Raw genomic sequence first — 18,516 nt, forward strand, 5'->3', positions numbered from 1 at the left:
AAATTTGCTATGGTGTTTATAACAAAAAAGAAAACTGAAAAACAAAAAATAAGTGGAGTAGCAGAAGCCTTTTGCTACTCATCATTAATCAAGGAAATAAAAATTAAAACCAAAATGAAACAAAAGTTTCTACCTACCAGACTGGCAAAAATTAAGAAGCCTGGGGGCTTCCCTGGTGGCGCAGTGGTTGAGAATCTGCCTGCCAATGCAGGGGACACGGGTTCGGGCCCTGGTCCGGGAAGATCCCACATGCCGCGGAGCAACTGGGCCCGTGAGCCACAACTACTGAGCCTGTGCGTCTGGAGCCTGTGCTCCGCAACGGGAAAGGCCGCAATAGTGAGAGGCCCGCACACCACGATGAAGAGTGGCCCCACTTGCCGCAATTAGAGGAAGCCTTCGCACAGAAACGAAGACCCAACACAGCCAAAAATAAATAAATAAATAAATAATTTAAAAAAAAAAAAAAAAAAAAAAAATTAAGAAGCCTGACAATGTCAAGTATTGGTGAAGACGTATAGACATATGCACCATTATACACACTGACTGCCAGAAGTGTAATTAGTACAACAATGTGGCATTTTATCGAAAGTTGAAGATATGCATGCCCTATGATTCAGCAATTCAATGTTTAGGTACAACACTTAGAGAAACTCTTACATGTGTCCCCAGAAGACACATACCAGAATATTTTATAACTGTAACAGTTAACAAGTAGAAACAACCCTAATGCCCAACGCATCACAAAAATGGATAAATTTTTAACATTTAACAGTGAAAATAATTATAGGTGTATGCAACAACTTAGATGAACCTCAGGAATACCATGTCGGCAAAACAAATAAACTTGCAGAAGAATACACAATTATTTCAGTTTATTATAAACAGACATGTAAAACGAAACAATATGCTCCTTAGGAATATAAATACATATGGTAAAATATAAACGTAAGTTAGTGATAAACACAAAATTCATGAGCAAGGTTACTCTGATGGCAGAAAGAAGAGGATGGGGATTGGAGATGGGCACCCAGGGGATTTTATTTAGGCAGTGGGATTTTTTTTTTTTAACTAGATGTGGACACTGGGTTGTTTATATCATAAAATATTTTTATTTGTTTCATCTATTCAATATTTAATAAAACAGTATTCTTTAAAAAAACATTACTTACATCAGCGGTTCCCAACCTTTTTGGCACCAGGGACCAGTTTCGTGAAGACAATTTTATCATGGATAAAAAATTGGCGGGGGATAGTTCAGGCGGTAATGCGAGTGATGGGGAGAGGCAGAGGAAGCTTCGCCCGCTCACCTGCCGCTCACCTCCTGCTGTACGGCCCAGTTCCTAACAGGCCGCAGACCAGTACCAGTCCACGGACCAGGGGTTGGGGACCCATGACTTAGATAATTTAGAAGAAGTTTGTACTAAGATAAACCAGAAGATTACATCTTAGGCTGCAGAAGGCAATTAACAGTGAAAACTGTGGTAAGACAAACACCATCTTGAATACAAGTAACTAAGCTGGAACACTGAGGAAAACAAAGATATATTCACATGCTTCTAAAAACACACAACAAAAAATCAATAAGAAAGGATGGTTTGATCAGGAAACTTGCACAAGCCTCTTAGATAGTCTCATCCACCAGAAGGCAGACAGCAGAAGCAAGAAGAACTACAATCCTGCAGCCTGTGGAAGAAAAACCACATTCACAGAAAGACAGAAAAGATGAAAAGGCAGAGGGCTATGTACCAGATGAAGGAACAAGATAAAACCCCAGAAAAACAACTAAATGAAAAGGAGATAGGCAACCCTCCAGAAAAAGAATTCAGAATAATGATAGTGAAGATGATCCAGGACCTCCAAAAAAGAATGGAGGCAAAGGTCGAGAAGATGCAAGAAATATTTAACAAAGCTCTAGAAAAATTAAAGAACAAACAAACAGAGATGAACAACACAATAACTGAAATGAAAAATACACTACAAGGAAGCAACAGCAGAATAACTGAGGCAGAAGAATGGATAAGTGACCTGGAAGACAGAATGGTGGAATTCACTGCTGCAGAAGAGAATGAAGACAAAAGAATGAAAAGTAACGAAGATAGCCTAAGAGACCTCTGGGACAACATTAAACGTGACAACATTCGTATTATAGGGGTCCCAGAAGGAGAAGAGAGAAAGGACCCGAGAAAATATTTGAAGAGATTATAATCGAAAACTTCCCTAACATGGGAAAGGAAATAGCCACCCAAGTCCAGGAAGCACAGAGTCTCCCATACGAGATAAACACAAGGAGAAACACACCGAGACACACAGTAATCAAACTAGCAAAAATTAAAGACAAAGAAAATTATTGAAAGAAGCAAGGGAAAAACGACAAATAACATACAAGGTAACTCCCATAAGGTTAACAGCTAATTTCCCAGCAGAAACTCTACAAGCCAGAAGGGAGTGTCATGATATACTTAGATGAAAGGGAAGAACCTACAACCAAGATTACTCTACCCGGCAAGGATCTCATTTAGATTTGATGGAGAAATCAAAAGCTTTACAGACAAGCAAAAGCTAAGAGAATTCAGCACCACCAAACCAGCTCTACAACAAATGCTAAAGGAACTTCTCTAAGTGGGAAACACAAGAGAAGAAAAGGATCTACAAAAAAAACCACAAAACAATTAAAAAAATGGTAATAGGAACATACATATCGATAATTACCTTAAACGTGAATGGATTAAATGCTCCAACAAAAGGACACCGTCTTGCTGAATGGATACAAAAGCAAGACCCATATATATGCTGTCTGCAACAGACCCACTTCAGACCTAGGGACACATTCAGACTGAAAGTGAGGGGATGGAAAAAGACATTCCATGCAAATGGCAATCAAAAGAAAGCTGGAGTAGCAATAATCATATCAGATAAAATAGACATTAAAATAAAGAATGTTACAAGAGACAAGGAAGGACAGTACATAATGACCAAGGGATCAAGCCAAGAAGAAGATACAACAATTATAAATATATATGCACCCAACATAGGAGCACCTCAATACACAAGGCAACTGCTAACAGCTATAAAAGAGGAAATCGACAACAACATCATAATAGTGGGGGACTTTTAACAACTCACTTACACCAATGGACAGATGATTCAAACAGAAAATTAATAAGTAAACACAAGCTTTAAATGACACAATAGACCAGATAGATTTAATTGATATTTATAGGACATTCCATCCAAAAACAGCAGATTACACGTTCTTCTCAAGTGTGCACAGAACATTCTCCAGGATAGATCACATCTTGGGTCACAAATCAAGCCTCGGTAAATTTAAGAAAACTGAAATCATATCAAGCATCTTTTCTGACCACAAGGCTATGAGCATAGAAATCAATTACAGGGAAAAAAACCGTAAAAAACAGTAACACATGGAGGCTAAACAATATGTTACTAAATAACCAAGAGATCACTGAAGAAATCAAAGAGGAAATCAAAAAATACCTAGAGACAAATGATAATGAAAACACGATGATCCAAAACCTATGGGATGCAGCAAAAGCAGTTCTAAGAGGGAAGTTTATAGCTATACAAGACTACCTCAAGGAACAAGAAAAATCTCAAATAAACAATCTAAACTTACACCTAAAGGAACTAGAGAAAGAAGAACAAAGAAAACCCGAAGTTAGCAGAAGGAAAGAAATCATAAAGATCAGAGCAGAAATAAATGAAATAGAAACAAAGAAAACAATAGCAAAGATCAACTAAACTAAGAGCTGGTTCTTCGAGAAGATAAACAAAATTGATAAACCATTAGCCAGACCCACAAAGAAAAAGAGGGAGAAGACTCAAATCAATAAAATTAGAAATGAAAAAGGAGAAGCTACAACAGACACTGCAGAAATACAAAGCACCCTAAGAGACTACTACAAGCAACTCTATGCCAATAAAATGGACAACCTGGAAGAAATGGACAAATTCTTAGAAAGGTGTAACCTTCCAAGACTGAACTAGGAAGAAATAGAAAATATGAACAGACCAATCACAAGTAATGAAATTGAAATTGTGACTAAAAATCTTCCAACAAACAAAAGTCCAGGACCAGATGGCTTCACAGGTGAATTCTATCAAACATTTAGAGAAGAGCTAACACCCATCCTTCTCAAATTCTTCCAAAAATTGCAGAGGAAGGAAGACCCCCAAACTCATTCGATGAGGCCACCATCACCCTGATACCAAAACCAGACAAAGATACTACAAAAAAAGAAAATTACGACCAATATCACTGATGAATATAGATGTAAAAATCCTCAACAAAATACTAGCAAACAGAATCCAACAGCACATTAAAAGGATCATACACCATGATCAAGTGGGATTTATCCCAGGGATGCAAGGATTCTTCAATATACACAAATCAATGTGATACACCATGTTAACAAATTGAAGAATAAAAAACATATGATCATCTCAATAGATGCAGAAAAAGTTTCTGACAAAATTCAACACCCATTTAGGATAAAAACTCTCCAGAAAGTGGGCATAGAGGGAACCTACCTCAACATAATAAAGGCCATATATGACAAACCCACAGCAAACATCATTCTCAATGGTGGAAAACTGAAAGCATTTCCTCTAAGATCAGGAACAAGACAAGGATGTCCACTCTCACCTCTATTATTCAACATAGTTTTGGAAGTCCTAGCCACGGCAATCAGAGAAGAAAAAGAAATAAAAGGAGCACAAATTGGAAAAGAAGAAGTAAAACTGTCACTGTTTGCAGATGACATGATACTATACATAGAGAATCCTAAAGATGCCACCAGAAAACTACTAGAGCTAATCAATGAATTTGGCAAAGTTGCAGGATACAAAATTAATGCACAGAAATCTCTTGCATTCCTTTGCACTACTGATGAAAAATCTGAAAGAGAAATTAAGGAAACACTCCCATTTACCATTGCAACAAAAAGAATAAAATACCTAGGAATAAACCTACCAAGGGAGACAAAGACCTGTATGCAGAAAACTGTAAGACAGTGATGAAAGAAATTAAAGATGATACCAACAGATGGAGAGATATACCATGTTCTTGGATTGGAATAATCAATATTATGAAAATGACTACACTACCCAAAGCAATCTACAGATTCAATGTAATCCCTATCAAATTACCAATGGCATGTTTTACAGAACTAGAACAGAAAATCTTAAAATTTGTATGGAGACAGAAAAGACCCCGAATAGCCAAAGCAGTCTTGAGGGAAAAAAACGGAGCTGGAGGAATCAGTCGCCCTGACTTCAGACTATACTACAAAGCTACAGTAATCACGACAATATGGTACTGCCACAGAAACAGAAATATAGATCAATGGAACAGGATAGAAAGCCCAGAGATAAACCCACGCACCTATGGTCAACTAATCTATGACAAAGGAGGCAAGGATATACAATGGAGAAAAGACAGTCTCATCAATAAGTGGTGCTGGGAAAACTGGACAGCTACATGTAGAAGAATGAAATTAGAACACTCCCTAACACCATACACAAAAATAAACTCAAAATGGATTAGAGACCTAAATGGAAGACCGACACTGTAAAGCTCTTAGAGGAAAACATAGGAAGAACACTCCTTGACATAAATCACAGCAAGATCATTTTTGATCCACCTCCTAGAGTAATGGAAATCAAAACAAAAATAAACAAATGGGACCTAATGAAACTTAAAAGCTTTTGCAAAGCGAAGGAAACTACAAACAAGACGAAAAGACAACCCTCAGAATGGGAGAAAATATTTGCAAACAAATCAACGGACAAAGGATTAATCTCCAAAATATATAAACAGCTCATGCAGCTTAATAGTAAAAAAACAACAACCCATCCAAAAATGGGAAGAAGACCTAAAGAGACATTTCTCCAAAGAGGACATACAGATGGCCAAGAAACACATGAAAAGATGCTCAACATCACCAATTATTAGAGAAATGCAAATCAAAACTACAATGAGGTTATCACCTCACACCAGTTAGAATGGGCATCATCAGAAAATCTACAAACAACAAATGCTGGAGAGGGTATGGAGAAAAGGGAACCCTCCTGCCCTGTTGGTGGGAATGTAAATTGATACAGCCACTATGGAGAACAGTATGGAGGTTTCTTAAAAAACTAAAAATAGAACTACCATAGCACCCAGCAATCCCACTAGTGGGCATATACCTTGAGAAGACCATAATTCAAAAAGATACATGCACCCCAATGTTCATTGAAGCACTATTTACAATAGCCAGGTCATGGAAGCAACCTAAATGCCCATCGACAGACGAATGGATAAAGAAGATGTGGTACATATATACAATGGAATATTACTCAGCCATAAAAAGGAACGAAATTGGGTCATTTGTAGAGACGTGGATGGATCTAGAGAGTGTCATACAGAGGGAAGTAAGTCAGAAAGAGAAAAACAAATATCGTATATTAACACATATATGTGGAACCTAGAAAAATGGTACAGATGAACCAATTTGCAGGGCAGAAACTGAGACACAGATGTAGAGAACAAACGTATGGACACCAAGGGGGGAAAGTGGTGGTGGGTGGGGGTGGTGGTGTGATGAATTGGGAGATTGGGATTGACATGTATACACTGATGTGTATAAAATGGATGACTAATAAGAACCTGCTGTATAAAAAAATAAATTAAATAAAATTTAAAAATTTAAAAAAAGGTAAATATGGTTGTTTAACTGAAGATAGACACTAAGAGTAGATAAGGTTATCTACGGAACTGGTATGGAATATGGAACAAAAGGAGGTTTTGAATAAATCGGTCACATTTAGCTTTTTCTTAAGTTTCTTCTCTTCCAAAATGTTGTTTTAAATTACTGAAGGAAAAGATTACCACACCTATCTGTTCTACCAGTGTTTAATCTTTAAGCTACATCATGATGAATGCATAAGCCAAAGAATTAGAATTACATGCACTGTCTCCATCACCTTTATAAGTACAGCTTAATTTGGTATTCATTCATTTTTTTGTTACCAGCTATAGAAATATTTTCTGAAGATAAATACATCCAGAACAATCTAAAAATCTTAGGGTATAGTACCCTAACAGCCTCTAAAAAAATATAATTCATCAGTTTGGTACCAAGTAAAAGAAGAAATGATTGAGTAAGTTTCTTACTTCTAGTCTTTTACTAGAAACTTACCTCTTCTACCTGCCCATCTTCAGCTCCATCTTTCTCTTTGTCTTCTTCCTCCTCATCATCATAGTCTTCTTCTTCATCTTCATCTTCTTCAGATGACGTATCCCCAGTCCCATCAACCTGCAACACCAGCGGGGCTTGCTGTTGAGCAGGCTGGGCCTGTGGCTGCTGTTGGCCAGCTGCGGTTAGCTGTGCTTGTGCTGGTGTAGGTGCTGCCACCGTTGTAGGTATAACCTGAGTCTTATTTCCTGTAAATAAGATTTGCTGGGGCTGGATGATAACACCTGTTTGTGGTGAAATCCCTCCAGGAAGAGGGGCCAGTACCTAAGGCAAAAGAAAAACTACAGATTAGTAACTAGCTAGAGGATCAAGTAGCTCAGTTTCATTGCTTGGTACACAAAAATAGGCCCCAATGCTAAAGAATCACCCCAAATTGCCATATCTCATACGCAGTTAAAACTACCAAAGCACAAGAGGAATGTTTAGTGAGTGTACTGATCCACTAAATTTTCATTTTACCAAATTTCTAAAGGAAAAAGATTTTCTGAAGATAACTGCTCCATTAATCAAGTACTTGCTATGTATATGCCAGATTCCAGGCCAAGAGTTACACGTTATTAGTTTATTTGCTTGAGGTGTAGAGGTTTAATAACTTGCAAAGCTTGCAGTCAAGTCACTAAGAGGCAAAATGTGAACCTAGGTTTTCTGGTTCTGCTCTTATTATTATGCTTCACTGCCTCCCTATGAAGAACACTGCCCTGGAATCTGAAGCCCTGGGTTCCAGTTTTGTCTAAGATCACAGATAAAGATGTAGCAGAGGCAAGTCATTTAACCTCTCTTCACTGTTAGATTAGGGTCAATGGTTCTCAACACTGGCTACAAATTATAACAACCTGGTAACTTAAAAATACTGATACCTAAGCCCCCACTCCTAATATTCTGATTTAATTGGTATAAGATGACATATATTCATTTTATTTAAAGTTCCCCAGGTAATTCTAATCATGCAACCAAAGCTGTGAACCACCAGATCAGATGATTTCTAAAGTTCCTTCCAGCCTCTGCATCCTAGAATTCTAAAGTAAACCACAACTCAAAAAGAACCTATTAACAAATAGTAATTATATCTATTATAATGAACATATTTATAATTATAGTTATTAAATAAAAAGCAGAGAATGCCTAGTGATAAATTAAAAGCACTAAATGGCAATTCCTTGTCATTAGGTTCAAGGAAAGCAAAAATAATAAGACAGTATTTCTTTTAAGAAGTTTACAGATTAATGATGCAATAGACAAAGCAGTAACAACTCAAAAAGACAGAAGATGTCAGAGAATTGCGATATATAGCATTATGAAAAGACAGGAGAGAGTACTAAATTCAGCTTGCGGGGACAAGGCCTGGTCAGGGAAGCCTTCCTAGTAGGCAACAGTTGAGTTTCTATTTGTGTTTTGGGAGATTAGCCACGCTTTTTCTGTTTGGTTTGTTTGTTTGCTGGGAACTGGAGAGAACTGCTAGAAGGAAGGCCAAAGGTGGCATTCTAAACAGAACAGCGTCAAGTGAAACCCAGAAGTACCAAATTTGGACAGGACAAATTTGGAAGGCTGTAAGTAGGCTGGATTAATGTTCCTCTTCTGTACCTCTATCATTGTACTACCATATTAATGTTATTCGTTTATGTATCTCTTTTTCAAAGTACACAAGTTCCTCAAGAAAATCATCATTTCTCTTTCATCTTTGTCCTCACAGTACAAGAGTTTAACACCTAGCACACAAGCATGTGCAAATATTTGTCAACTTTGATATAAACAGCAGCTGAACCAGGTAACAACTGGAAGCATGGCAAAAAATAAAATGTGGAAAAATCAAAAAAACAAGAACCCAAAAAAGATCTCATAGCCCATGCTGAGGAGTTTACACTTTTTCCAATAAGCAATGGGAAATCATTAAAAAATTTTAAGATTTTTAGAACAATGACTATAAATATAGAGTAGCAGTCAAGTTAGGAGGGCACAAGGCTAGAGGCAGGGAAATCAATTAAGAGGATAACACAGTATTTTAAGTGAGAAATTATGAGAGCATGAACTAAGGAAATGACAAAAGAGAGTGTGGGAAAAGAAAACTAGTTTCAAATATTATTAAGGGACTGAAAGCATGTTTAAACTGCAGTCTGAAAAAAAGGAACTATTAAGAAGAATTGGTAGGATTTCATGATACCTTGGATATTAGAGGTAAGCAAAAGGGAGGATTCCACATACCCCCTTTCCAGACAATACATAACCATCATGAAACTAGACTCATGCCTGCTTTGTTCACTCCTAAATCTCTAGTCTCTTGCAAAGACCCTGATACGTAGCCACCCAATAAATGTGTGTTGAATGAATGCTGAATAACTAGCTTAGGAGGCTGGATGGAGAGTGGTGCCACTTATAAAAAGCGGGAAGGAGGATGATAAAGAATGAGTAGGGATAACAATTTAGTCTTAAACATACTGTAAGTTAAGCTGTGAGGTATACAGGAGGAATTCAGAATGACAGGTTGTGTAGTATTAGAGAAGAGTCTAAGAATTTGTATAGATAAAGCTATGGAAAAAGGGATGGGAAACACCCAGAGAATTCATACAGAAGCAGAAAAAAGAACCCCATGGTGGTCAGAACTTAAGATTTTTACCTGTTGTATAACAGGAGCTTGTACTCCACCAGGCTGCATTTGTGGTATAACCTGCTGTTGTAGAACTACTGACTGCTGAGGCTGAAAGATATACTGGGCACCATTGGCTGCTCTGACCACTTGAAGAAGCTGGCCTAAAGTAAAAAGTATGTATTCCAAGTTACCACTTTAGCAGTGACCACCTCAAAACAAACGAATTCAGAGTGAATGTCAGACCATAGTGAATGTCAAAAATTACTAAGAAGGCTAACAATTTTATTAAGGGCTGTCATCCATACACAGTAAACTATAGTCCTTACCTTCTCTGACTTTACGACATGCTCAAATACAATGCTTAATATGTTTTATTTTCCTTAAAAAGCTGTTTCCAACAAAATTTTAACAACAGATTATGAGAGTTGATTAAAAGCGTAAATTATCTTCGCTAACAAGTCATGAGAGAGGAATAAGTAAGATCAGCAGACATTTCAGGGGCTGTTCATTTTTAAAGCTTTAAGGAAACAAAAGTATAATAATGCGTTAATATCTTGAACAAAAGCACAGCATTCCTTAGCTTCAAGATGACTTAAAAAACAGTAAGTTTGCTGAACCAATTATCATTGCCACATAACACTAACAGTATGACTGGCTTATACCAAATCCCTCTAATATATTGTTTTAAATGATGCAGAATGTTGAATTAATTAAGTAGTAAGCAATTATATCGCATTAAAATATGTAGCTAGCCGCTAAGTTTGTTCTTCAAAAATTTAGAAATTAACAAAATAACAAGAAATTGTATAATCATTGTACTTCTTTTTTTTAACATCTTTATTGGAGTATAATTGCTTTACAATGGTGTGTTAGTTTCTGCTTTATAACAAAGTGAATCAGCTATATGTACACTTATATCCCCATATTCCCTCCCTCTTGCGTCTCCCTCCCACCCTCCCTATCCCACCCCTCTAGGTGGTCACAAAGCACAGAGCTGATCTCCCTGTGCTATGCAGCTGCTTCCCACTAGCTATCGGTTTTACATTTGGTAGTGTATATATGTACATGCCACTCTCTCACTTCGTCCCAGCTTACTCTTTCCCCTCCCCGAGTCCTTAAGTCCATTCTCTACATCTGCGTCTTTACTCCTGTCCTACCCCTAGGTTCTTCAGAACCTTTTTTTTTTTTTTAGATTCCATATATATGTTAGCATACGGTATTTGTTTTTCTCTTTCTGACTTACTTCACTCTGTATGACAGACTCTAGGGCCATCCACCTCACTACAAATAACTCAGTTTCGTTTCTTTTTATGGCTGAGTAATATTCCATTGTATATATGTGCCACATCTTCTTTATCCATTCATCTGTCGATGGACACTTAGGTTGCTTCCATGTCCTGGCTATTATAAATAGTGTTGCAATGAACACTGTGGTATGTGACTCTTTGAATTATGGTTTTCTCAGGGTATATGCCCAGTAGTGGGATTGCTGAGTCGTATGGTGGTTTTATTTTTAGTTTTTTAAGGGACCTCCATACTGTTTTCCATAGTGGCTGCACCAATCTACATTCCCACCAACAGTGCATGAGGGTTCCCTTTTCTCCACACCCTCTCCAGCATTTATTGTTTGTAGATTTTTTGATGATGGCCATTCTGACTGGTGTGAGGTGATACCTCATTGTAGTTTTGATTTGCAAGAAATTGTATAATTAAATTACAGAGAAAATACTTAAAATCCAGGTAAATAAATTTTTCAAACATTATCAAAAGTAAATTTTGCCAGCTATGGAGAGATACTATATAAAATAGAATGCAATAAATTTGCTCTTAAGATACTATAGGATTTAGTTTGATATCACAAATTAGTTCAAATGAGTTAAGTTTAACTTATTTGGTAAGTTAAATGTGTTTAGCAAAAAACCAAGTAAATAAGCACTTCTATATAATCATACTTCATTCAATAAATAGGATTCCATTCATGGATCAAAAGTTCAAGTGCAATTCTCATCTTCTCTACTGCATCCTCAGCAGTGATTATGGTTTAATATGCCATGGTCCTCAAATCATCTTATTTTAATAATGTTAAGCCAAATGGTAAAAGAAGTATTAAGATCTTCTGCCTTTCAGTGAAGACAAAACAAAGGCTAGACGGTACAATTTTCTGAGTTATATAAATAATGGATCAGTTATTCCTAATTACCTGAATTTGTTAATATCTGTTGAACAGGAGTCACACCGGCAGGGAGTGCTAAGGTAGCAGCTGTAGCAGCAGCACTCTGAAAAAAACAATGAAAAACAATCAAAACCATGTATGTGCATAACAGCACATCAGTTTATCTCTGGCATATTTTAATAGTATTTAAAGTTTCATTTAGTATATACTAAAATGAAAAGTTCTAACAATAAGACTAACTGCCATTTTATAAAATGGTACAATAAAGACCATTGAGCCTAAACATCTTACCTCATTATTTCAAGCAATTAAGTAGAATAATATAATTAGAAGGTTTTTTCACCTGGAGAATGTACTCTAAGGAAATCTAACCCACACTAACAGTGCTGTACAATAAATAAAATATCCATTCCATTATTTCCTTACTTATTCTGTTCCCTTACTCCCAATTCCTTGTTGTCAATTAATATACTTATGGCAAAAGTGTAAGTATCTTCATTTTAGAAATCCTAATATTTTTAATTTATACCATGATTAACAGGTCTCTAAAGAAAACCTTATATCAGAAGACTGCAATTCTTAGCTGGCAATTCTTCTAAGATGCCATAACGTGACAACACTGGCATTATCTAGGTGAAACATATATTACTGACAGTTTTATCAATATAGAAAATACCTTAAAAATCTTAAGTCACAAAAATTAATTTCTACACTTTAAAATGAAGTTAGTATCTGACTTTAAATTATAAAAATATACATGAAATTATACTCTGAATGTTTTTAAATCCAGGATAAATTCTTGATTTACTGCTTCTGGAGACTTCTCCCCTTTCCTCTGAAAGAATTACACTACATTTTTACTGTTTTTTTAAAATCCTGAGCTCAAAGTATTTCCATGTATCTCACTGTAACTATATACAGGTAGTTTTTTTTCCCCCTCCCCCTTCAATCTTTTTTAAGGTACCAAACCTTCATATACTCAATCTAACTTATACATTTTTAGAAACACCTCTATTTGAGTACACTTCAAGAAATAAATATTAACTGTGCTTTGAAGTCAACAAAACTTGGAAAATTACACTCAAGTAGGTTAATGATACAACTATCTAGTCATGCTCTAAGTATAGCCTTCCAAGAAAATACGCTTGTTGCCATTTGACAGGCCTAAGTATTCTCTGTATCTTAAGCCTGAAACTCCCATTATGTCCCCAAAATCCAGCTATCTAGCTCACCAAGTTCTCTTTATAAAATGCAGGTTCTGCATTTCATTTTATTAAATAAATGAAAGATTTAAATAAATTTTGTCTATATAAGCAAATGAAAGGTAATCTAAATTTAAGGAATATATTAACAACCACTTACTATTGAGAAATATTATTTAGGAATATTAAGTGCCTATAATTCACATTTTATAAGATTAATAATCTCCCTCTACTAGCAAACTGACCTAGCATTTTCCTTATAGCATACATGAGAAAATAACCACCTGCATACCTCTGCACATTCAAGTTGCTATAAATATTTGTTGTGATGTATCATACACAAACCATCTTTTATTAATGTCTGCTGAAAGTTCCTTCTTGTATTTTGTGAAAAGGCCCTAACGTGAATAATGCATTTGAGCGATTTCATAAAGAGAACCTGCAAAACTAGTTTGATATAAGGTCCTGCTTCATAAGTTCCCTGAAATAGCTTTCTACCAAATATATTATCATTATCCCATATTCTTATATTAAAAAAATTTTTTTTTCAAAATCAAACTGTTTTTAATGGATATCTTTGAATCAGGAATAATGCAAACAAACAAAAACCCAAAAAACTTATTTGTAAAAAGCCTATACTGATTACATTTTAGAACATGAAAAACACATGAAGCAAACACTAACTGAAAACAAGTAAAATGCTGAAATACGTATAAATGCTAACATTTTATTGATTGAAGTCTGACCTATGATCTGTTTAAATACATATGCTCTTTAGAATCAAGGAGACACAGCAAATTAGTAAGAGATGGGCCATTAATTTTACCTGTCTTTTTAAACACAATTTTAATTCAAAATTCTCTCCCACAACACTTAAAATTCTTCAAAATTAGATGGGTCTACTGCAAGTGATTCTACCAAACTTTCTGTTTTAAAATGATACAAGTTATTCCCTAGGAAACAGTCTCAATAGTACCAACTACAATATGGATCCTACAGTGAGACTTATTTTTAAGGATGGAGGTTAAAAAGAAATTTGGTGCCTTAAACTTGAAAGGGAATTTTTTTTTGAATAATAAAACTCTTGTGAGACTCGATAGGCATGGACTTTTGTGATTTTCATGCAAAAGAACTGACTCCAGGAACCTGAACTGGAAGTACAAACAGAGATTCTTGATTTTTTGTGAATTTAAAAATTCCAATTTCTATCGTGTAGAAATTTGCAATTCTGTAAAGTTATACATTTGTTAAGGCTGGTATATATCAATAGAAAGAAGTCGTTTGTCTAGTAGGTAAGCCCTGCTTCCTATATGGCTTATAAAACACAAATGAACTTTCAGGTTCACTCATCATTCACAAAATATAGTAACTGATTTTTTTAAATATTGCTTTTTCATTTAAAAAAAAAAAATCTGGATCTGAAAAGAAAATCTCACTGCTAACACTAGATTAAGAGATCTTATTTAAAATAATGATTCTTACCTAATAAAAGGATTTGGCTGAATTTAAGAATGGAATGTCAGAGCAGAGACACCACTAACAGTCTGTGCAGTTTAAACAGAAGAAAAGCCATTTACGAGAAAATGCTGGAACAACTATTCTAATTAAACTTTGTTTTAGTGTTTTATTTTAAAAAAAAACTGTGAGGACAGAAGTAAAGATTTTCTAAGGATCTGAGGGTTTCTTTCTTTCAGTTTTATAGTTATATCTGATGGGATATATTATATGTGCTAAGTGAAATTTGAAAATTTGAGGACTTATGAAGTTCAGTGGCTATCTCTTAGAAATATCAAAAGTCTAATGTATAATAAACTCAACTGGCTAAAATGCATTTTAAAGTAGCAATTTACATATTGTAATAAAACTTATTAGGCTATGCTATGGTTAAATCAGAGCAAAATTTGTAAATGTCTGATCTTAACGATACTAGTTATCTTTACCCAAATGGTTCATTTTCATTTTTAAAAAGTTTATAATTCTTAGCATTCCTAACCTCTTTCAGTTAATGGGTCTTCTGCAACATAACTATACTTGGCATAATGTTTGGTAGGTCCCATAAACCTATTTTCAAAAAATAGCAGAAGATAAAACAGCTCCCACAAAGCATCATTCTTTTGGTATTTTCAACAGAAAGTTGCATAATTTTATGAACCTTAATGTCGAAGTACCAAGCTAAACTTTAGATTTGCTGCTAAATCCAATACTTAGGAAACCAAACAAAACAGGTATTTTGCTTAAGTCTTGAATAAACTTCAAGTTGTTAATATACAACATACACAAGCATAATCACAATTTGGGTTAGAATAAATAGAGCCAAGCAAAGTGCTATGTCCTGAGTCTTACCATGTTTGATGCATTCATATGTTGTATCAGCTTAGAATCAGGAACAATAACTTGTGGTGCTGCAGCTATGAAAAAACACAGGCACACATAAAAACAAGGAACCATGAGGCTATTTCATAAGAAAGCTGTACCATACTGAAAATTTTTTTCAAGCTTTCCACATTTTCTGCATGCAAATACACTCAACCATTTGATATCTCAGAATGTTATAAACTTCTACAGTAAATAACAGCTGCGACATACCCACCTTATACTGGAAAAACCACAATTAAAAAAAAGATTTAACAACACCTAAGGACACGAGGGACCTTGGGAACATGACGTAATGAGATACCTAACACCTACACATATATATTTCTGTGCATTCTTAAACTGGAAATTTTCAAACATAATTTAATATTGTCTTGCCAACTCAGCAATAACTGTGTTATTAATATAATGATACTACTACTGGAATGCATTATTGACCCATTAAGAGTGAGCTCAAAAAGTTATAATCTACAGTCTTTTAAAATCTTTTTCTCCCAATTTGACAGTTTCTAGTATCTTATTTCCATCAACTTTTTAAAAAATACAAATCATAAATAATGGCAATATCACTTAAGCATAAAAGGAACTAAGTGTTTGATTCCGCAAATTTCAGAGAATAAATAGATAATCCCATTATCCTAATATTCTCTGAGTGAAGAAAATCAAATTTTAATTTATGATAACCTAAAATCCTAGTGCCAGGCCTGAAGGCAATAGGAGGAACGGTCATCAAGAAACATTAAAAGGATAAAATTACTTGATGCAAGGTACAGAGTAAAATCAAATATTAAGTCTTATTTGATATAAACAGTAAAATAACTCAAACAGATATTTCTAATGTGCATCAATATCAGTTTTAAGTCTTACATACACTCTCAGATGAGGCAAATGAGTAACTAAACAGTTACCTTAAGATGAAGTTTTCATTTCTCTTTATTCTCCTCTCTGACAACAAGATTTACAAAACTTGAAGGCCTAGGAAGTTTTACTAGGAAGTTTTATAACTGAACAAATGTTTGTCATGACAGAAAATACTCCATGTAGAGGATCAAGCTTCTAAGCCTTTTCAGGGCCCAGATTTTCCTCAGCTGTGATGTTTTAAGAGCTACTTCACAGAGCCTCTATTAGACTGCAATGAAACAAAATCTATAAAATGACTTGCACAGTACAAGGCACTATGGACGCAGTCTATAAATACTTGTTTTTTCTTATCTTTAAACCACATAATATAAATTAAGATGTCATACATCCAGTCTTCACTTAAAGGAAATCTAATTCAGTCAATTTAACTGCATAAATTAATAGGGAATTAGAATTTCAGATTGCCAAAGTATAGCTACAAAAACCCTCCAGTGTTTATTTATAAAAACTAAACTCAAATGTCTTTGTAGGAACAAATCAGTTTCAAAGAAAGTAACGATTCTACTATATAAAATAATGAAACCCTTAGTAAATAAACCTTTATAGATCTGACTTAGGAAATCCACCATTGTGTAGCCATCTGAAAAAAAGTAATAATATACTTACCTGAATATCACTTTAGGCTTTCTGTTAGTGAATTACTTGTTTATCATTACTACATAAATAGGAACCACATTTTATACACACACAGATACAACCCCCTTAGCCAACAGAAAGGAGACACCCAGAGTGTTTCTCTTCTTTGAAAATGACAACTTTCATTTCCAGGTTGTAGTAGGACTATCCCGCCTCACCTTGCTGTGACGCAGGAATGAGGACCTGCTGGGTCTGCGCTTGCTGAGGTACTGTTGGCTGCGGTTGAGCCTGGTGGTGGTGGTGGTGGTGATGCTGCTGCTGTTGGGGTTGCTGCTGCTGCTGAACTTGCAGTAAAAGCTGCTGCTCTTCTGAATGAAATCCATCTACTGCCCTAGACTGCATGAGTTTATTCTCCCATAACTAAGGCAAAGAATATTAAAGATTTCTAAGTAAGAGTCAGGGAAAACAACGCTGGACATATGGATAAAACATACTTTATTAGTCAGTTTACAAAATTCTGACATTTTCAAAACTGATAAATCTACAAATCTCTAATTCTTACCCAAGTGTATGCCACAATGAAAACCAATTTTTAAAGTATCAAACCTCACTTTTGCTACTTAAGAGTATTGAAGAATTCTTTTGTTTCTTCTATCTCCAACAAACTTTCCATAGTAATTCCTTAGTTACCAAGCAGTTTCATATAAGCAATTTTTCAGTAATCAAAAATCATCCTTTTTAGTATCAAATCCATTGTTAGCTATTTTATGGAAATCTTTCTTTCCTAAGTTTTAAATAACATATAAAACATAAATTCATCTTTCCTTGAACTATAAGAAACATTATAGAGGCAGTCCTCAGGTTAGAAAACCCCACCTTTCTATCTGTCCAACCCTACATAAGGAAAAGGAAACAGCAATGCCTAATATGCTTTCAGAGGTATTCTCAACCCTCCACACTTCTTGAAATTCCCTTCCCTCTTTCATTATGACAAGGACTGACAATCCTTTTTTGCTTAACCACTTCTATTTTCTCATCTCACCCTTGGACAGCTTCTGTGATGAAGGAAAAAAAAAAATCAAAAGTGGGCAAAAACAAGGAAGTAAAAGAAAATATTTATAACTATTCCATCCTTCTCCCTAACACATTTCCTCTCTACAAGGTTTAGTGTTCAATCTATAGAGCCCTTATTAAAAAACTGCCCAAGAAAGTTACAAACCATTCCTTAAACATACATATAAAATTTAATTCAGTCATTTTGTACACGAGGATCTACAGATACTTTGTTTTCTCCCCTAGGATCTACTCTTGGGATATTGCCTAACTCATGTAAGGCTTCTATCAGATCCTTCAAAAAGCTCCCTCTGCCATACTAACAGGGATTTTTATAAACTGCTGACACTTCCAACTGTCCTAGAAATTCTAGATCTA

The 18,516-nt window shown here is 35.2% G+C and overlaps 1 protein-coding gene and 1 non-coding gene across 2 annotated transcripts in view; both read right to left on the minus strand.

Annotated features, from left to right (window-relative positions):
* LOC132360185 (stonin-2-like) overlaps positions 1–18,516 on the minus strand; it is a 237,367-nt gene that overhangs the window by 14,684 nt on the left and 204,167 nt on the right. Inside the window, exons 12-16 of the mRNA XM_059915241.1 lie at positions 17,304–17,505; positions 15,559–15,623; positions 12,041–12,116; positions 9,868–10,001; positions 7,200–7,520 (exon numbers count right to left, since the gene is read on the minus strand). Of these exons, the coding sequence (XP_059771224.1) occupies positions 7,200–7,520; positions 9,868–10,001; positions 12,041–12,116; positions 15,559–15,623; positions 17,304–17,505 (798 nt within the window). The remainder of the gene's footprint in view (positions 1–7,199; positions 7,521–9,867; positions 10,002–12,040; positions 12,117–15,558; positions 15,624–17,303; positions 17,506–18,516) is intronic.
* On the minus strand, positions 16,177–16,320 carry LOC132361461 (small nucleolar RNA SNORA79). Its single transcript, XR_009501749.1, has one exon. It is a non-coding gene; the product is annotated as a small nucleolar RNA SNORA79 (small nucleolar RNA).

This window comes from Balaenoptera ricei, chromosome 2 (assembly GCF_028023285.1).
Source record: "Balaenoptera ricei isolate mBalRic1 chromosome 2, mBalRic1.hap2, whole genome shotgun sequence".
NCBI classification, from domain to species: domain Eukaryota; kingdom Metazoa; phylum Chordata; class Mammalia; order Artiodactyla; family Balaenopteridae; genus Balaenoptera; species Balaenoptera ricei.